This window comes from Saccostrea echinata, unplaced genomic scaffold (assembly GCF_033153115.1).
Source record: "Saccostrea echinata isolate AGI-Se365-2 ecotype Australia unplaced genomic scaffold, CSIRO_AGI_Sech_v1 ptg000044l, whole genome shotgun sequence".
NCBI lineage: Eukaryota > Metazoa > Mollusca > Bivalvia > Ostreida > Ostreidae > Saccostrea > Saccostrea echinata.
In genome coordinates this window covers 896,641-919,025 of record NW_026889793.1, presented here as the reverse complement: position 1 = coordinate 919,025, position 22,385 = coordinate 896,641, and the positions used below count along the sequence as shown (strand labels likewise).

Genomic DNA, 22,385 nt, shown 5'->3' with positions numbered 1-22,385 from the left:
TATCATACTTTGAATAGAGGGGGTCCAGGGGGCGAAGCCCCCCGAAGCTCCTGGGTTTTTGTGTATTTTAAGAGTAAAACCAGGCACAATAATAGGGGTATTGGTTAGTTTATATTCACCAAAGTTTGGCATTATTAATACTAGTCATATCATACTTTGAATAGAGGGGGCCCAGGGGGCGAAGCCCCCGGAAGCTCCTGGGTTTTCGTGTATTTTAAGAGTAAAACCAGGCACAAAAATAGCGGTATTGGTTTGTTATATACCAAAGTATGGCATTATTGATATTAGTCGTATCATACTTTGAAAATTTTAGGGGGGGGGGCGTGCGCCCCCCACGCCCCCCCCCCTTAAATCCGCCAGTGCTTCCATCCTACTGAATTTTTGATATACACTTGTAATTTCATTTAACTATGCCCTATTATCTTAAAGGTTTTAATATTAAGTGAATTAAGTGTTACTATGTTATCGTAACTATTAAGATTATCGGACTTAAATATTACAATATGACAAGGTATTTCAAACTAAATGCAACATTTTCCTATGTCTGTATGTGCGTAACTTTGTGAAGTCTGTCCAGCTGTGGTCAGGCAGCCGACCACGATTTAATTAAACTGTAAATGTTTCGTACACATGATTTCTACAGATCACACACACCAAATACGTCCATCTTCTTTACCTGAAGTGAGAGAATGAGGTTACGACTTTGTGTCCCTGTATTATATTGATATAATAACGGAATAAATGTTTTGGAGATGAGAAAATTAAAAAAAAAAAAAAAGATGTGCATATTGTTATTTTTGTGTACATGATACTTTTATCATTCTGCTAGTTACATATAAGATAAGCAACAACCGCAAGATGTTCAGGAAAAAGTTATTTATTAATCTATACCTATTGTTTTTATAGTCTTTTAACAGATTATTCATACAGTGTATTTAAAGTTCAGCAACTAACCTTCATATGAAAATTATGAAATCTTTTAAAATTTTAGGAAAGGGGGAGGGGGGGGGGTAATTGAAATGCATGTAGCTTCAAAATGAATCTGATAACTGTACGTCATATATTTTAAACATAAATGTAAGTCACTTACACTTGACCTATGGAGAGAACGATTATAGGTATTATGCCTGCTGTTCAATCCGTTTCATTTGTAATGAATAAATATATTTTAAACTAAGTCACATATAATAATTAGTACAAAATATAATAGTTATAGGAAAATTCATTTTTTTTTGTCAAGACGTTGAAATCTGCTCTTAAGGTGAAATATTACTGCAAATTTACAATGAATATTTCGAAAAGCAAATGTGGCATTACTATATCTACAAATAGTTTCCGACACAAATTTTATTTTGAATGAATATAAAGCATATTATTTAATATCTGTTGGAAATTACTTATTTTGTTTCAATTTTGATACCTGTATGGCATACTTAAAATTTTAACCCATAAATATTAAAATATTGAAAAACGATGGCTACCATGGCAACCGTATCATCCTTATAACCCTGATGATCATGGTTGATATAATTTGATATTTTCATAATATATGATACCATTAACGTAAAGCAAGTTAATTATAGGTAAAAATGAGAAAAATTCATAGTGCGGATTTTTTTTCACGGACCCTTGCAATCACTTCCTTAACGAGGTTGGATCCTGATATTTAAAGTCTTAAACTTTTTTTGTAAAGTATATTTTATGTTTCTACACACATAGCTTAGTTAAAAATCAAAACAAAAAATAGGGGTCAATATGCTTCTTTTGGCGCTACAGTACATTTAATATGACCTTTTTGCACTGAAATTTGTGTCTTAATCAAAAATCACATCTTCGACGTTTTCCCTCCAAAGTTTTCATCCAAATAAATCATGGGACAAAATAAACTATTAGTTCATTTAAAAAGAGACACATTAAAGTTGTGACTAAGAAAAAGTTACAAATTGCGTTGCATAATCAATTATTTGACCTTTCTGCACTCACAAAATGTGATTTTTCTGGCATTAAAAATTTAACCAGCAAGAAAATTATTTTAAAGTCTTAAACTTTTGCTGAATTTAAGTAGATTAATCAAAGTTATCTTATATATTCAGAAAAGAAAAACAAAAGTGGGGGTCTATGATCTAAATTTTTAGATATTACTAAAAAAGTGTTAATTTTATGATAAAATTGGCTCAATTTTTTCCTAGAATTTCAGAATATATTTACTATATTTGTCACAATATAATGAAAGAATTTATAAGAAATAATTTAATAGATATTTCAGAACCAGCATAAAACATTTCACTGCAAAAAACATCTCTGTTTGCAACCAGCATGGAAAAATAGGAATCTAAACTTAACAGTACTGTATATATTTCAAAAGGGAAAAAATGATCAATTTCTTCTAAAAAAGCTTCCGCCACAAAATATAGTTCCTGGCTTAATCCTATTTGAATGGAATTTAATCGCGGTTTTTTAATTGGATATAGTTTAATTTGCAGAGTAGAATCCAGATTTAATGTTAGAACTTAAAAATGATGCAGAATTTTAGAAATAAAGATCCAGGCCAAAATCTGCTCAAAAGCTCAGGATCGAACCTCCTTTAATTAAGGCACTTTCTGTGACCAAGTCTAAAATTAGTGGTCATGCGGTTTGAAAAAGGTGAGTATGCTTATTTGCGACGTTTGCTGTACGTTCCATACCTCTTTTCTTTTTATAATATATCTTTTATAAATTATCATGATTTTAAATGTTACAACAATTTTTTTAGGGGGGCGGGATCAACCAGCCTTTTGATGAATATTTTCAATGGTAAAAGGTTTTGTTTGAAAAAAAAGTGGAGGATAGGTAACCCCCCTCCCTCCCCCGATTCTACGTCAGTACATGTACGTGCCTGTTTCCAGTTTAGCTTGATTTTGAATGAGTAAATGTAAATTTTGCAACTTGATTTTGTTGATAACAAAATGTCGAGGTTTTATGTTGGAGGAAAAATGATTTAAAACAAAACGAAAGTAGATGTAGCATGTGTATATCTATTCCCATTTTTGACCTTTACAGGGTAACGTTAGACCCTATATATAGAACAGGTTTTTCCAAAGATATAGTGATAAGCACATCATGGAGTTTGGATGAGAAGTTCATAACAGAGAAATGGTAAGATATAAATTTTAAAGTAGATTTGATAATGTAAGTATATTATATAATTATCGGGGGTTATGTAGTAAGAATTTATGAAAAGTAAATAACCATATAGGTTACGGGTCAAAGGTTTCGCATGTTGGAATTTATTTCCTTGTTCTAGGTATAAACAGCAGACCTCACAACGCCATGTAAAACGATTTTGAACTCTTTTTTCTGTGTCAAATTGAAAAGGTGTCTTGATTTCATTAGCACTAGCAACATAACTCATATAATTTAGGCTTTGATAACTAGCTTTTGTTTCTGATGGGCAGGTTGGGTGTCGTTTTGCCTGGGCTTCTCATTTATCATTTGGCATTATCCTTTCAGATCGTTCAGATCTACAATATTAGATTCTACTTCCGGTGTATTATGACCAAAATGGATTAATGGACGTCTCATAATGAATCCACGAGATCCCTGTCCTCCCGCACGACTCGTCTCCCCTGCCACAGTATCAGTCAGTGCAGGAAGTCAGCAAGGTATGAACATAGGTCTCTGTTTTACATAGACTTATATTTCGATGGGATATCTGATTGCATTATACTTTTTCATCAATCTGTCATATTAGCTTTGTAGAACATGTTTAATCAGGAGTTGATCAGTGTGTCCATCTTTCTCTCTCTGTCAGTCTGTAAACTTTTTAAGCAGCTTTTGCAAAAGGGAATTCAAATTTGTTCCATTCATATCATCTTTTCTTTCAAATGGAGTTAATTACGAATTATGAAAATGCAGTATTTTTAATCTTCTGAAGAACTACTCTGCCAGCCAGACAAATTACATGAAAACTTCTTAAATTGATATTTTATAATAGGGGTTGCATTTTTCTGCTTTTCAGTATTCCTATTAACATTTTTCACAATTACTGTACACTATAAGTAACATACCTGTACATATTTTTACATCCACTGAATATTTTTATTTCTTAAGAAAACCATTGCCATTTATCAGTCAGCAAAGGGCAATAAGCCTATCACCTGTACAGATTTTTTGAGCAGTGGCTCATCCCCCAATGAAACATACAATGACGTACATACATGTATCAATAATACAATGGTTAATTTACTTAATCCTACTTTTGATGATTATTTGTACAGAAATAAATATGACCAATAAAATGTCTTTCTTTCTTTGTTAGTATCTGAATTAACATTGCAATCAAAATTGTTTTTTTTTCTGTTTGATATTAATGTTATTGATAAATTTTAGGACCAGCAGTAACTCATCCTCAGGATTATGGTGGTCAGCCTCATTTGGGCATCCCTCCAGCAAACTTATTCCAACAGCAAGGACAGACAACTGCACAGCCAACTTCACGGCAACAACAACAACAATACTTAATGGATGGACAAAATCAGCGATTGACACAAAATCAAAATGAAGCCAATATACTGTTTCAGCAGGAATACTTTAATCCGTCTTTGATTAACTTTTCAAGTATGATATCTTTTTAATAACTTATTAGTTATAGGATTCTAGAGTCACACAGGTTATCCATTCGACATTTTTTGAAATTTTATTTGGTGCCATGGGCATTTTTGACAGTAGAGCCAAGCATTAACATATTTACTTTAACTAAGAAAGCAGCATCGCGTTATCTACAAATTATTAAGAGCAACCCCCTTTCAGGCCATGTTTAAAAGGCAAAAATATAGCCATTCTGAAGGAAGTAGGTTACTTGGACGATTTTCCGACCAAGTACCCAGGATATAAGCTTTAAAAAATTCTGGTACAGAAGTCAGATCAATATACATTCTAATATTTGTGCATAGTATAGTTTGGTTTCAAGTTTAAATCAAGTCTTGGCCCCTATAAAGGAAGAGGTGTTACAATGGTCCAGTGCTGAAAGACTCAGTATATAGGAACAATTTTGTAGTCAGTGTTCAACATATTCATATGACTAGTAGAAAAGTGTGCTCAGTAAGGTTAACATTGTGACTCAGAGGCATTTAATACATTCTCCATAATAATGTTACATCGAAGAATGATTTTTCTCTGATTCATGTAAATATTGTTGTTATATTTTAGGACCAGCCTTTGCTCATGCTCAGAACTATGTTGGTCAGGCTAACTGGGGTTTCCCTGAAGAAAACTTTATCCAGCAGCAAGGTCAGATAACTGCAAATCCAACTTCACGGCAACAATGGCAACAACAACAATACTTAATGGATGGACAAAATGGGCTATTGAGACCAAACCAAGTTTATATTCCATTTCAGCAGCAAGGCTTAAATCAGCAGATGATAACCACTTCAAGTAGGATTGTTTTCATTAGTAAATTGGGATTTTTTCAAGATTCTGAAGTCGCCAAAATTGTCAATTTTGCATTTTTGTATTTTTAGCTCACCTCGACGAAGTCGAGATGAGCTTATGCTATACCCCCGGCGTTGGCGTCGGCGTCGGCGTTAGCGTCGGCGTCCCGGTTAAAGTTTTAGGAGCAAGTCCCATTCCCAAGTAACTATAAGCCCTACCTGGACCAAACTTGCATGGATGATGCATCTAGGGATGGACACTACCACACTTGCTTCGGATGCTGGATATGACCTAGATTTTCCAGATGATTGACCAGGTTAAAGTTTTTGGAGCAGGTCCATTCCCAAGGAATTATAAGCCCTACCTGGACCAAACTTGCATGGATGATGCATCTAGGGATGGACACTACAACACTTGCTTCGGATGCTGGATCTGACCTAGATTTTCCAGATGAGTGACCAGGTTAAAGTTTTTGGAGCAGGTCAATTCCCAAGTAACTATAAGCCCTAACTGGACCAAACTTGCATGGATGATGCATCTAGGGATGGACACTACCACACTTGCTTCGGATGCTGGATCTGACCTAGATTTTCCAGATGAGTGACCAGGTTAAAGTTTTTGGAGCAGGTCCATTCCCAAGTAACTATAAGCCTTACCTGGACCAAACTTGCATGGATGATGCATCTAGGGATGGACACTACCACACTTGCTTCGGATGCTGGATCTGACCTAGATTTTCCAGATGAGTGACCAGGTTAAAGTTTTTGGAGCAGGTCCATTCCCAAGGAATTATAAGCCCTACCTGGACCAAACTTGCATGGTTGATGCATCTAGGGATGGACACTACCACACTTGCTTCGGATGCTGGATATGACCTAGATTTTCCAGATGAGTGACCAGGTTAAAGTTTTTGGAGCAGGTCAATTCCCAAGTAACTATAAGCCCTACCTGGACCAAACTTGCATGGATGATGCATCTAGGGATGGACACTACCACACTTGCTTCGGATGCTGGATATGACCTAGATTTTCCAGATGAGTGACCAGGTTAAAGTTTTTGGAGCAGGTCCATTCCCAAGTAACTGTAAGCCTTACCTGGACCAAACTTGCATGGATGATGCAGATTGGGATGGACACTACCACACTTGCTTTGGATGCTGGATCTGACCTAGATTTTCCAGATGAGTGACCAGGTTAAAGTTTTTGGAGCAGGTCCATTCCCAAGTAACTATAAGCCCTACCTGGATCAAACTTGCATGGAGGATGCATTTAGGAATGGACACTACCACACTTGCTTCGGATGCTGGATATGACCTAGATTTTCCAGATGAGTGACCAGGTTAAAGTTTTTGGAGCAGGTCCATTCCCAAGTAACTATTAGCCCTACCTTGACCAATCTTGCATGGATGATGCATCTAGGGATGAACACTACCACACTTGCTTCGGATGCTGGATCTGACCTAGATTTTCCAGATGAGTGACCAGGTTAAAGTTTTTGGAGCAGGTCCATTCCCAAGTAATTATAAGCCCTACCTGAATCAAACTTGCATGGAGGATGCATCTAGGGATGGACACTACCACACTTGCTTTGGATGCTGGATCTGACCTAGATTTTCCAGATGGGTCACTAGGTTAAAGTTTTTGGAGCAGGTCCATTCCCAAGAAACTATTAGCCCTACTTTGACCAAACTTGCATGGATGATGCATCTGGGGATGGACACTACCACACTTGCTTCAGATGCTGGATCTGACCTAGATTTTCCAGATGAGTGACTAGGTTAAAGTTTTTGGAGCAGGTACCCAATTATAAGCCCTACCTGGACCAAACCTGCATGGATGATGCATCAAAGGAAGGACTCTACCATACTTGCTTCAAATGCTGGATCTGACCTACATTTTCCAGATGAGTGACTAGATTAAAGGTTTGGGAGCAGGTCTATTCCCAAGTGATTATTTAAGCCTTACCTTGACCAAACTTTCGTGGATAATGCATCTAGGGATGGACGCTACCACACTTGCTTGGGATGCTGGATCTGACCTAGATTTTCCAGATGAGTGACCAGGTTAAAGTTTTTGGAACAGGTCCATTCCCAAGTAACTAAAAGCCCTACCTGGACCAAATTTGCATGGATGATACATCTAGGGATAGACACTACCATATTTGCTTCAGATGCTGGATCTGACCTAGATTTTCCAGATGATTGATCAGGTTAAAGTTTTTTTGGAGCAGGTCCATTCCCAAGTAAATATAAGCCCTACCTGGACCAAACTTGCATGGATGATGCATCTAGGGATGTACACTAACTAACCTGCTTTGGATTCTGGATCTGACCTAGATTTTCCACATGAGTGAATTTTAGCCATATTTTAACCAAATTAGCATGAATGATGATGTATCTAGAGATGGACAGTTCCAGACTTACTTTGGATTCTGAATCTAATATTGATGGATATTAATCTTGGAATGTACACTAACTAGGAAAAAAATATGATGTGAGATTTACCTTACTTATAGATAACATTCGTCGAGGTGAGCTTAGTAATCTTTGATTACCTATGTTTTCTAGTGCCTCTAACACTTTGGACTGAAAAAAAAACAACATGTACAAATCTTTCTTTTATATATACAATGAGAACTATTTTTACAAATCATAGATAACAATTCCATTAAGCATATATTGTAAATGACCATAACCCAAGGGTATAAATGGCCACTCTGTTAAATGGAATAAAAACTTATGTTTATAAAAATCGTTTAATTTTCTTCTTTTTTTTTTTTTAATTGTTCTGCATCTGAGACTATTTTGTGTAGTTTTAAGTTTTTCATCACTGTAATGGTAACTAGGATTACGCTGAATAGACATTCAATCTTACAAATTCTATATGATTAAAAATTCTGAAAGTCGTAAAATTCAAATTAAAAGTTCATATGTTTTTGACATGAGAATTATAATATCAAATATCCTGTAAGCATACTTGTCTATAGATCACGATTCTGTAAATTTTTAAGTTAAAGGATTGTAATTTGCTTTCTTTTTGCACCAATGAGAGTTTTAATTAACCCACTTAATTTGCATAATATAATACTTATCTCTTTGTGGCTTTATTACCATAGGGCGGCCCATTTTACATTGACATAAAATTCAATATTGTATTTTTCAAATTAGTAGGTTTTAGCTTGGGGTTTTTATGAAAGAATTAATGAGATCTTAGTAATCTTGTATGACTTGTCTAATTGTTTATAGTAGAAATATAGTGGAAGAAAGAAATCCTTTAAAACAATTTCCTGCTCAAACACAATAGAACCTTTATAATTCTGGTGAGCGTTGTGGCCCATGGGCTACTTAATAGTTCACCTTTGCCAAAGTAAACATCAAGGTTATAATATTTAGAGAAAGAGTGGTTAATTGGGATTTCCGCCTCATGGTGTTTGAGATATTATCAATATTCCAGATATATACCCCTTATCTCCGTGTCTCTCAAGTGTGTTAACGTTGATTCTGTGTGTTCTGTGTGATAAACTTTTAGGCCACAATTATGAGTTTCCTTGATTTACATATCCTTTTGAGAATGGGAAAAACTATGACTCAGGTAAGCCTTGTGACCGAGGGGCATCATATATTTTCATTTATAATAATGTATTTCATGTAAAAATGGTCTTCATCTGATCTTTATAAACCTTGTTGATATATTTTAGGCCCAGCATTAATGTTTCATCAGAACTATGATGCTCAGGCTCCTTGGGGCTTCCATACAGGAAATGCAATCCAGCCACAAGGGCAAACAACACCACAGCCATTTTTACAGCAACAACAGCAACAGCATCAACAACAATTAATTAATGAACAAAAAGAGCGATTGACACCACATAAAAATGAAGCCTTTATGACATCTAAGCAGCCTCACTCGAATCAGCAGATGACCTACACTTCAAGTATGAATGTTTTTTTCTTCTCAGTAACAACCAGTAAATTAAGTAGGATCCTGGAGTGCTCAGATTATCCTTTTAACATTTTTTGCTTTTTTGGTGTCTTGAACATTTTTGACTGAAGAACCACAACATGTTTACATATATCCAAAGGAATTAGCTTTTAAAAAGCACATAAATCACTTCCTTTTAGCTTAGATTGAAAACAAAGTCCTCTCTGATGAAGGGAGAGAGGCTCCTAGTGGTCAATCAACCGTGAATTACAAGGAATGTGTATGAATCCTACAATTCAAAGTTGCTTACCGAAAGATCATTAATAAAAATATTTCTGACAAAATACATATATACTTAGAGATGTGTATATTTTGAAGAAACTATGATAATACTGTTACCATTACGAAATGTTTTAGAGTTATAGAGGTATAACCCCTGCCCCCGCTCCCCAGCTTTTACACGCATTTTGATGATAATTAACAAATCGTTAGCAAATGTGAAAGGATTCATATGGGTAGGAATTTTTTTGCTGGAACAGCTTGGCAATGGCAACAGTTTGTTAAATCATTATGCAAACTTTGTCAGGCAGTGATATTCAATTTAGTTAATTTCTTTTTGTGGGATTGAACAATAATATGGTTCATTTTTGCAAAGGACTAATTAAATATATGATAAAGATTTAAGAATCCTTATATAATGCAGACGTAAAACTGTTCTTGTCATTTTGACAGTAGAAAGAACATTCTATTGGTAAAAATACTTATAAATCATATCAAAAATGTCATCAAAAAATTCGTGAAACATTAGTTGGATCAAAATACTACAAGTAGTATTTGTGCATATTGTTATGTGCTTTCAAGTTTGAATAACCCCTTCCCAAATTAAAGTAGGAACTGCAATAAGGATCCAGTACTGATCTTTTATGAGTGACTCTTCTTGGGGCACAATAACTAGTACATGTATGGGCTTTATTGATCTACAAGTTCCTTGACTACAGAAAATGTGACTCAGGGGAGCCTTCAAAGAGTATATTTTCTTTTTTTTAATCATGATATTAGAAGAATGATCTTTTTTGTTTGTTATAATGTCGTTGATTTATTTTAGAACCATCAATATTTTATCCTCAAAACCACGATGTTCAGGCTCCTTGGGGCATATATCCATTCATCCAGCAGCAAGGGCATACAACACCACAACCAACTCAACAGCAACATCAGCAACAACACTTAATGACGGGACAAAATGAGCGATTGACACCATATCGAAATGATGCTTATATGCCTTCTCAGCTACCAACATTTAATCAGTACATGGCAGCTCCTTCAAGTATGATTTTTCAGTGTTATTTAAATGAATGGGTTTTATTTAAAAAAAAAATATAGTCGCAGGCATCCTTGCTTTTTTTTTTTTTTAGAATATTTCTAAATGTTTTAGACTGAAAGAAACAACAGCAATATGAAAACTGCTTATTCACAAAATTGTGAATTCTCGTGGCCCTAGGATCAGGAGGTCTAGTGTTAAGGTTGGGCTTTTTAGGTCATGTATTAAAAATGAATAAATACAGTCACATAGTTATTACAATAAAATATGGAAAAAACGAACAATAATCAAACTCAAAAGTCCATTAAAACAATACAAATCAGGAACAGAGCAAACACACAACTCCGCTTATAAGCTTTTCAGCTGACAAAAACTCCAATTTAAACAATATAAGGAGTAAGAACTCTTGTATAAACAGATTTAATTAAGCTTGTTGATAATATATTTTTTTACCTGAGCTAGAGGCCTATGATTGTCTCTTTTTAAAGCTCTCCCAATATCAGTTTATCTGTCCAATTCCCATAACTTTCCAGTTGAGCATTAATATTCTATCTATGCTTCACTGCTGATTAAACTTTAAATAAATGTAGAATATAACTATATTTTGTTTATAAATAAACAGAAAACTTACTAAGTGATGAAAGCAAAGACCCTTCTACCAGAAGTTTAATTTTGAATTCGGGGTTTAGGACCCAGGGTGGGACTAGTTTGGTCCTTGTATGTGCAGGTGTTTGAAGGTCATTTCTTCTCTTGAACTTCTAAAAGGATAACTGTGTCCTTGATTATAATGAGGTATCTTTGAATCAGTGCTATCAGTGGCTGTCTGAATTTTTTTAGTGATTGAATTTAAAAAAAAAAACTGTAAATTTTGAATTGCTGCTGTTGGGAAAGTTTTGTAAAGTACCATAATTGATATAATAAAATATCCATTTTCCCCATTATTTTTGCAAAATTAATCTTAAGAACACCATTTCCTCTGTACTATTATAATGGTTTCGTAAACTGCCCATACTTGTTTAATTTTGGACTATATGCATGCAGTATCAATTTCTTAGTGTACATTTAATACATTGTATGCTTTTTATAATTTAGGTAAAGGATGGGATTCTTTAGGCTACAAAACACGACAGCATTTACCACCTTTGATAAAGTTAGATGGCTCTATGGAAAATATGTCTGCCTCTCCAGCTAGTCCTATGAGAAACATGTCCGCCTCTCATGCTGGCTCTATGGGAAACATGTCTGCCTCTCCTGCTGGTCCTATGGGAAGCATGTCCGCATCTCCTGCTGGTCCTATGAGAAACATGTCCAGCTCTCCTGCTGGCTCTATGGGAAACATGTCTCCCTCTCCTTCTGGTACTATGGGAAACATGTCCGCATCTCCTGCTGGTCCTATGGGAAACATGTCTCCCTCTCCTGCTGGTCCTATGGGAAACATGTCCGACTTTCCTGCTGGTACTATTGGAAACATGTCTGCATCTCCTGCGGGTCCTATGGGAAACATGTCCGCCTCTCCTGCTGGTCCTATGGGAAACATGTCCGCCTCACCTTCTAGTCCTTTGAGAAACATGTCCACCTCTCCCGCTCATCCTAAGGGGAACATGTCTGCATCTCATGCTGGTCCTATTGGAAACCTTTCTGCCTCTCCTAATGACTCTATAGGAAATGATCATAGAATTCTTCATGATCTTAATCAAAGGTATTAAGCACATTAAGATATTAGCTCAGAAATGATAAATTCAGAAAGGCAAAACCTTCTAGTGCAAGGGTATCAGGAGATAATACTTTGAATGCAGGTGATTGTGAGCAAGAGGTATGACATGATCAAATGCAATAGTTGTGTGCGTAAAGTTATAGTTACCCGACTCAGAAGTAAAAGTGTCTCATGGCATAAATATTCTGAAGCTTGACTAGAATTTTATAAATCTTCTTAACCATTTTTCTTGCCTAGAAATGTTGCAGCCTTCATTCATTTATAAGTAACATTCCACAAGGAATTAAACAATAAGAATATTTGCAGTGTTATTTTTCATCAAGAAGCCTGAGCACTTTTTAAAGCTATTTAAAATTGAACCCCTTTTCTGGTTGCTCAAGGGGTATTAGTTTCATAAGGGCAGTTCTGGTTAATCTTGTTTTTAGTTCATCCTAGCCAAATATTCAAGTGAGCTTTTCTGTTCAAAATGTTTCATTTATTTATTGTCAGCGTCTTTGTTGTTATAAACTTTTCACATTTTTAGCTTCTCCTACAGAACAAAAGATCAGGGCTAGAGTTTTCTTCTCAAGAACGTCCAGGTTATGATGGACTATAAAAATATGCAAGCATTCTCAACAGGTGGAGATTGAGAGATTTAAATTGGGACCTTCTTAGGTTTTTCAGAAATAGATTTTTGCAAAGGAATGTAAAGGAATTCTTTCAAGGACTACCGGGACATGACTATTCATATTTTTGCATGCAAGCATCATCAAGTAGAGAGATCAAATCACGGTCCAGTGAGATAGTTTGGGGCCACAATAATGGATTAAATATCTCACAGGAATGTTTAGGAAAAAAATCTTTTAAAACCCCTCTTCTAAAGAACATCAAAACCAGATTGATGCAAGTAAGCGTTGTGGCTCAGTGACCTTATGTTATTTAAACCATTTTATTTAAAGGCTCAGGATGCTAAGTAACTTCAAACTCCTAAATACATGTATGTCGTTTGCATATACTTCTTATTTGGGAAGTGGAAGAAATCAAGTGCACAATCTTATATTGTGTATAAATGATATAAGTATTTATTTCTGTGAAGAGATTTGTTCAATGAACTTTCAAAAAGTAATTACTTGTCTTAAGTAAAAATAACTGTATACCTTTAGAAATAAAAGATAATCATTATTTTCTCTTTATCACAGACCTTGTAGCCAACCTTTAGATCCGATTGATGACAGATTTTCACAGTTTCCGATGATTATAGCTGAGAAGAGGAATTATGACGATAGTATCGGGGAGATCGGAAACGTGAGTAATAATCTGTGGCAGTCAGAATGATTCAATCGCCGGAGGTCAGATAGTTGGTAGAGCACCTGACAGGAGATTCAGGGGGGCCGGGTTCGAATCCCGGTGTTGAAGAGTGAAATTTCCCTTCATAGTGAAACCTCCACTGGAAGTCTCGCTATAGAGTAAGCCTTCCACCCTAGGGGAATTTCTCACTCTATAGCATACATCTCCCTCAGAGCCATACTTCCCCCAAAAGTCTCAAAACATAGTAAGTACACAAGGGGGGAATATTCACTTTAGAGTCCTACTTCACTCACCCGGAGGGAAGGCTAAATCTAGAGCCATGTTTCCTCGAAGAGGTCTTGTTCTAGAGTGAGACCCTCTTCGGTGAATTCCTTATTTGTCTTCTTATTCTTATCCGTCGGAAGTTATTGTATTTTTGGTATCGTACATGTATACACTGTCAAACACACCCTCACACACACACACACACACACAGATATATATATATATAAATATATATATATATATATATATATATATATATATATATATATATATATGTATATATATATGTATATATATATATATATATATATATATATATATATATATATATACACTTGACTCTACTCTGTAGGTATTGTATACATGTATATTTGTTTTGTGCATGCATTTCTTTCTATTAAGAAGGGGCATATACATTTGAAAGAGAAAATAAACATGTACAGTAATGTAATCATAATAATAACAAATTACAGTTGCAACACACGAATTACCTTCCAGATATTTACATTGCAGACATTGTAAATACGTTCTAGATTACTAATAAATATTATAATTGTCACACAGCAGGGACAAATATTAATTAAAATTGAAAGTAAATAAAAAAAACATATAAGTTGAATCAACTTCTTTCCGAAAACTGTATAAGATATTTTTTGACTTATTAAAATGAAATAAATGTTGAACTAAATAAATAGTCCTCTCATCAATTAAATTGGTGTGCACATCAAATCAATTAATGCTTTCAATTTTATTGAAAAGAGTGTCAATTATGTCGATGAGTGCAATTTAAGAAATTTGATATGCAAAATAAATGAATACATGTAAAAATATTTTCAAACGAGAGGTTTCTTAACTTTTTATTAAACTTAAACTTTATAAACAGTTCTTTAAAAAATATTTTTTTGAACAGAATTTAAAACCACAGTAACTTCCAAAGTATCTAGTAAATGAAAATATTAACATTCCACTTGTATTTTACTTATAAAGTGCGTCTTAAACTTTGGCATTCAAAACACCATCACACAGACGGGGAGGTCCTAAGATTCAAGTATGATTTTTATTTTGACGTCACAAATGTGTACGCTATAAGCAAAAAATCAGCGTTCACGCTCACATTGAACAGTCTGGCGGAAGTAGCTGTTGCAATGGCTCTTCCATAGTTCTAACTTACAAGAAGGATAATACAGGGATTTTGCAATATAAATCACTTTTGCAGACATGCGTGGAGTTAAAAATGTAAATATAAGCATTAAATTATTATTGTTTGAAAGATGTAATATGTCATATTTAACTACAACAGTTTGCGCTAAAACAATTCATAACGCGCAAACGCGCGTTACTCAAATTTGTTTGCGTACACCTTTTACATCTTTTAAATAAATAATTCAATGCTTAAAAGATTTTCTATATACACGCACATTTTTTGACAAACAATATACATGTAATTCACATGTAATTGTCTCATTACAGTGCATCCTTGCAAAACGCCCAAAGACGGATGCATACACTGACCCTCTTGGTACTTCTGTTAATTATAAGGATTTGTCTGGAGATGAAGATCGACGGTTGGATTCCGGAAACAATAAAGGTGATGGTAAGGATGTCGATAAATAATCATTTCAAGCAGTTTGGCAATATGTTCAAGTCGTTCATTCCAATACAGTGCTATTTTCTACCTTCATAACATATAGTTTTTAGAAATAGAAAAGAATTTAAAAAACATTTTAAAAAAATAGAAATAAACATCATCTTATATGTATGGAATGGAGGGTAAAAATGATATAATTTAATCAACTTGATTGACTAAATCAATCCAAGGAAGTGTAATTGTATTTAGATTATTTTTTGTGAATTGTTTTGATATTCTACATAAACTGTTCACATTTGAGAATAGATATGTAAGAACTCTTTCAGTGAAATAGTAGAATAAATTCTAAACTGTAAGCATTAAAGTTCATTGCTTTTTTATATTGTCGTTTACAATGTATTATTTTGTGTAGTACTATACAACAACACAATTTTATCCCAGCAGTATCAAGTAAACTTGTTTCATGTGTCCCACAGATCCGTTATCAGATTTAACAAAGGATCAGCGTATCGTTCTCTACACCTTGTTCTTATGTCAGGATTACATTGGTAAAATCTGTATAGATGGCGACGACTGTATTGGTGACATTGATGTCGGGGAGATAATAAAGGAGCTAAGGAATAAAGGTCTGGTGGAACCTAGAATTCCAGGTGACAGGGTGTACATTTCATTCGAGAAAAGACCTCACATAATGAAATCCTATAGAGAAAACTGCCTGCTGAGTGAAATAGACAAGGACTTCTTCATACAGGTAGCCTCAAATGGATCCATAGGAAAATATGCTGAGGAGTACTGCCGTCATGTAGATGGTTCTAGAAAATCAGAGGACATCGGTCCTATAACAATGATGAGACTGATTGTGGAGGGTCGCGGAAACGAGTTACCCTCCTCTGTAAAAGGTACATGTGTTTGACCCTAAATATATTATATTATTTGAAGTAATAATCTAAGTATTTTTTGAAAGAAATATTTTATTATTTATTGAAAAAGAATGCAATACCACTTTCTATAAAAGTTAATTAAAGTTGATGCGGTATATACTATTTTATTTTAAATTTTTGTACTTTGCGAACTAAAGCAATGTTAAGCTTTGTTTGTCAAATATGTGTGGTAAGGTGTCCGTCGTTCCTATCTGTGAATAATATTTCAAAGTTCTACTCCTGCCACAGTGTGCGATTTCAATAAAACTTGGTATACATGTACAAGTAAACTACACCACGATACATGATTCTGTATAATATCGATTCTTAATTTGAACGAACAGAAGTGCCATGGTTTCTAGATCATAGAAATTTCTGCTCTATTCTCTCAAAACGCTTCATCCCCCACAATACTTCTACCATGTTATTAAACCTTAGTTATCTGTAGACGTAATTATTTGTGTCAGTTTTTGATTCGGAAGAACGGTATAAATTTTACTATGCATATAGTTACTATATGGAAAATTCTGTGAAAATAAGTCAAACAAATACTCCCCAACAGTTTTTTTCTGATTAAAAAAGTTTTATACACAACTAAACTTTACAAAGAAACATTACTCTATTTATCCATCGTTTCCTTTTGATGATCGGTTGATACAGTACTGGATTATGCTTAAATATACAATTTTAGATATCGGTTTTTGATTTTGTCAAACGTTTTAAAGTAACATAGAATGAACATTTTGTGATTCTTTTAACGTTATGTTTCCTGCAGACGTGTTTTAATTCCAACAAAATTTGAAACAATTTATACTACAGCACGGTACACATTGGAATGTCAATGAACAATGCTAGATGATTTTGAAATTAAAGACCTGGTTCAAGTACTGATTCGAAGTTGAAGTTAGCAGGGATTCTTAACCGAACAATGCTATGTACAAAGTAATAGAAAAAAATTGAATTTTTTAAAAAAAAATTAAAATACATGTAGTGTGTGTAAATCAAAAGAGGAACAAGATTCTACCTTAAACCATTTTCTGCAATTGACTCTTTGTACGGAACTTAAGGATAGTTGATACTGCACCAACGATGCACTTAAAAAATATCCCCCCCCCATGTAATTCTGGAAATACTCTATGAAATAAGAAATATCGCAGGGATGAAACTATACCCTGGCCTTTATTGTGTATTTTAATTCATTTAAATATTTTAAGAACAAAGAATGTGGGAGCCATGATTTCTGTAATATTAGAGAGGTGTCACAGAAGCTACATTAGATATTCAATATTTTGATAACCTAGCTTTTTTAGGCCACTACCTTGTGGTTCATTAATATATATTCACTTGGGAGGAGTCCAGTGGCACTCGCGCAAGAAATTCGGGCTTGCATTTGGATATAGGGAAAACATCTGAGGAATTTCAAAAGCATATAAAAAGATACCTCTAAATTTTATATCCATTCAACGGCTGTTCATTTTTTCTCTCATCAAAATATCTTACTCAAATTAACAATGGCGCACTAACGCAGAATGTACTATTTGTTTTATCTGTAGACGAAGTTCCTGCATTTCTCATAGATGACGAGAAAGAATTGGGGAAGTTTGTAAAATTTTGGTGCAAAGCTAGAAATGCAGACCCTGTGACATTGTCGGACCAAATTCCTGATGAGAAAATTAAAAAATTTTATTCTGCTTTTACCATCCTTTCAGGACTTAAGAATGGTGAGTGCTCTCTATGAATATAATGAACTAAAACTTACTAGTATATCAGTTGCAAGATGACTTGACTGCTAATAATTGTATTAAATAGTCCAAGAAATGTTCTACTTCTCATTTTTTCCTTCGCTCACCGTTCAGCATGCGCTCACCCTTCAAGTTTGATATTCACCAACCGCTTGCCTTCACTGTTCACTAAACATACAGCGTTTGCTTACCGTACGTTTATTTACGTTCAGCGTTCACTCATCGATTAGTCTTTGTTTCTTCGATGTCATTCGGTAACTCCGAAGTGAAGAGTAAATCTTTCTAAAGGTAAAATGAGCGTATGTGCAAGACTTTACAGATTTCGAAATTCAATAGTGGACTTTTATTGTGTTTTTTTTAATAAAACAATCATGATTTTATGAAAAATATTATCTACAGTATTATTTATTATTTGATTAACTTAACTGTACGTTATTTATTAATATAATCTACAAAATAAATGTTGCTGTGAGTATATTTAGTTAGAACAAAGCTGACAGATTAAATTAAAATAGGGCAATTTCAAGCGTCGCGACATTTTGTAAACATCATAGACGACAAAACATTGTAAGAGAAATGATGGTCTAAGTCAATTGATTAACCACATGCAGCATAATTACAAACATATTCATTTCTGACATGCTATACATTTACTATAGAAATACACGTAAGAATTAGTTCTTAGAATTATAGATACCAATACGAATATTCGCGGTGAGATGTACATTAATAGTGTGATTAAAAATTATTTATAGAAATTGTAATACATTAAAAAAAAGCAAATTTTTCGTGGAGCTGAAAGGGAATGTCTTTTCCCTTTACATGTAGTCGTAGTCTACGGTTATAGAGAAAAAAATTCCCTTCCTACACTGTAAATATGTATACTAGTATATGTTTGCTGTCTGATCTAATTAAGGGGGGCTTACACGGACTCTCTCTCTCTCTCTTTCTCTCTCTCTCTCTCTCTCAGTATAATTTGTTGGTATATACAAATCTATGACAATATATTACAGGTACTTAAATATCAATCTCGATAATTTAAATCTATAATAAATAATATAAATGCCTCTTTGTATCATCTTGTCCAAATATAAATCAGGGGGAGGGTGGTGACCAACAATAGTAGTCTGTCAATAAATGTTTTGTTATACCTTTTATTTATTATTATTATTATATTATTATTTTTTTTGACATACATGTATGTCGAACACCAACGAATGCAAATGAGATTTAGATGACCCGGGCCATTGTGTGACGTAAGCGGTCCAACATCTCATCGACAGGTCCAATATCTCACTCCGCAGTCAAACATCAATTTTTAATGCCCGCTCAGTAAAACATTGGAAATGTTAGACTTTTTTTTAATATTGATTTATATCTGAACAGATTTTTAAAGGTACAACAATTCTAATTGTGACATTATTTACTATATCAGACGAATCACTTTTGTAAAGAAATATGTCTGTAATTCATTCCAAATATCGGTCATCTCCTGTTCTAAAAGCTTCAACATTTGTAATGGTTTTATAGACCTAATGAAATTAACCATATCTATTTTACAGCTAGAATTATTTTTGTTCATTGTAACTGAGAGAGTTCGATATTAGTTGCAAGGTTCTACGACTATCATTTTTTGTGACTAAAGAGCTTAGTTTAAACATATCTATGTGCAGGAAATATTGTAAGAAATATAAATATGCAAACATAATGTGCATGTACTGTTCATTTATCATCTTTTTTACATCAATACGGGATTATTCTTTTACCCTCCCCCTGAAATGGAAGGGGTTTTTTGGGTGGGGAAGGGGGGAGGGGGGTTAGGAATCGCCTTGTGCTTCTGTGTGGGCAATCTTGTCTGGGTTATATCTTTGTTATAAAAAACACCGGAAGCTCATAAGTGGTACATAGATTGCTTATGACCGAGGGGTGTTTTTTTTTTTTTTTTTTTTAATTCTTCAATCACACAAATTATAAATAAAAAACAGTCACAGTTATATAAAGAAAAAAAATGTGTGAAAGAATTTTATTTTTGGGGGGATTAAGAAAAGATAGAAAAGAAGAGGGGGAAAGATGGAGAGGGAAGAGGGATAAGAAAGGAGGGGCACTGAACCTTTAAAATATTAATAAAAATTGATTTTTGAGTTCTTACAATTTTTCAACAATTTCCTGCCAGTGTCTTGTAAATTCCTCAAATTTACAGTTTTTTAACAGTAAAAACTTTTCAACTCTAATTCTGTCAGTAGTCACATGTTTTAATTCCTCAATGCTTAATTTTATTGGATTTTTGAACTTACTTGAAAAAATATACTGTTTGATAGTCATAATAAGGAGATTCTCAAACTTGTATTGTTCTCTGTTTGTAAATTTACCAAACAAGATTGATTTCTTATCGAAACAAACTAACCGGTTTAGTTTATTCAAATTCCATTCTTCAATTTCCAACCAAAGTTCTTTAACACAGAAGCAGTCAACAAAAAGATGATCAATAGTTTCAATATCAGTATCACAGAAGGAACATAATGGTGAATCAATTAATTTTAATTTGTAAAGATAACTTTTAGTAGGAATTATTCTATGTAAAATTTGAAATTGTAACCATTGAAATTTAGATTCTTGAGTTGTTTTAAATGGTAGCTCAAATATTTCTTCCAATGATGCCTCACAAAATTGTTCTCCTTCTTTTCTCCATTTTATAACCAGCAGGAATAAGTGGTCTGGAAATTGAAATTGTTTTGTAATCTTTAAAACAGGCTAGTCTCTTTCTTATAGCAGTTCTTAGTCCTGCATATTCAATATAATTTGTTTTCACATTTAAGTTATTTTGAATATGATTAAAACTATAAATATTACCGTTTGGATCAAGGAAATCATTAATAAAAAACAAAGCCAGAATTAAAATAACTTTTAATAAAAATTGACCGGCCAGCAATGGTGACCTTTGGATTGTACCAAACATGTTCTTGCTGGAGTGTTAAACCTTTCATAGCTTCATTCTGATATACTTTAGACCAGCTAAAAAATACATCTTTCCAGAATATATTTCTCACGTTATTGCCTAAATTCTTAATATAATCAATTCCAAACAGCCAAAGATGATTTATACTTGTTTTTAATTCTGCCTCAAGTAAGCTGACCCATTTGGCTTTTGAATGTATTACCCGTCTTATCCAACTTGCCTTCAATGATGTAATAAAATCTTTATAATCTATCATCTTTAGACCACCATATCTGTAGTCTTGAATTATAACATTTTTCTTAATTTTATGATTCTTCTTATTCCAAAGGAAATTATACAAGTCTTTTTCAAAAGCATTTATAACTTCTTCACTGGGATTTGGTAAAAGTTAGGATTAGATGGTTTAGTTTAGGAATTAATAATGTTTTTATTACAGTCAATCTTCCAAGAGGAGTGAGCTTTCTAGCTTTCCATTGTATCATGGTTTTCTTAATCTCTTCTAGAGTGCGTTTTTACCTTGAGCCAAAGTCTTTCCGGCCAGTTCGAGGTCACTGGGAAAAAAGGTATAATTTTTTTTCCGGGGCATAATTTTGTGATGGAGAATCACCGGAAGCTCATACTCGGTATAGGAATTGCTTATTACCCAAAAATGTGTCCTGATCTTGACCCAGTCATTTCCCCAAGTTCAAAGCCACTGGCAGAAAAATATAAAATATTTGTCTGGGCTATAACTCTGTAATGGAAAACACTGGAAGCTCATACTTGGGACAAAGATTGCTTATAACCCGCGAATTTGCCAGGACCTTGACCCAAGAAAAACCCAGAAAGTTCAAGGTCTCTGGTAGAAAAGATATAAAATTCCTGCCTGGGATCTAACTTTGAAATGAAGAATCACTGGAAGCTCAAACTTGACCAGAGATTGCTTATGATTCGGGGTTTGTCCAAACCTTGACCTAAGGTCATTCCGGCAAGTTCAAGGTTACTGGCAGAAAAGATATAAAATTCTTGTCTAGGCTGTAATTTTGTAATGGAGATCCATTGGAAGCTCGTGCTTGCTAATGAGATTGTTTTTTACCCAAGGGTGTGTCATGACCTTGACCCAAGGTCATCCCAGCACTACTGGCCTAAAAAAATACTGATAGTGCCACTTTTTACTGATAATTTCTGATATTTACAGATATTATACTGTTGGTACTGAGAATTTCTGATATTTACTGATATTTTTACTGTTGTTACTGATAATTGCTGTTAGTTCTGATAA

General features: G+C 34.1%; 1 protein-coding gene across 1 annotated transcript in view; it reads left to right on the top strand.

The window, feature by feature from the left end:
- The first annotated feature begins 8,993 nt into the window (after positions 1-8,993).
- Positions 8,994-22,385, top strand: part of LOC133201420 (uncharacterized) — a 45,709-nt gene continuing 32,317 nt past the window's right edge. The window contains exons 1-8 of the mRNA XM_061337222.1: positions 8,994-9,002; positions 9,132-9,345; positions 10,438-10,659; positions 11,746-12,352; positions 13,546-13,651; positions 15,389-15,506; positions 15,983-16,405; positions 17,980-18,147. Of these exons, the coding sequence (XP_061193206.1) occupies positions 8,994-9,002; positions 9,132-9,345; positions 10,438-10,659; positions 11,746-12,352; positions 13,546-13,651; positions 15,389-15,506; positions 15,983-16,405; positions 17,980-18,147 (1,867 nt within the window). The remainder of the gene's footprint in view (positions 9,003-9,131; positions 9,346-10,437; positions 10,660-11,745; positions 12,353-13,545; positions 13,652-15,388; positions 15,507-15,982; positions 16,406-17,979; positions 18,148-22,385) is intronic.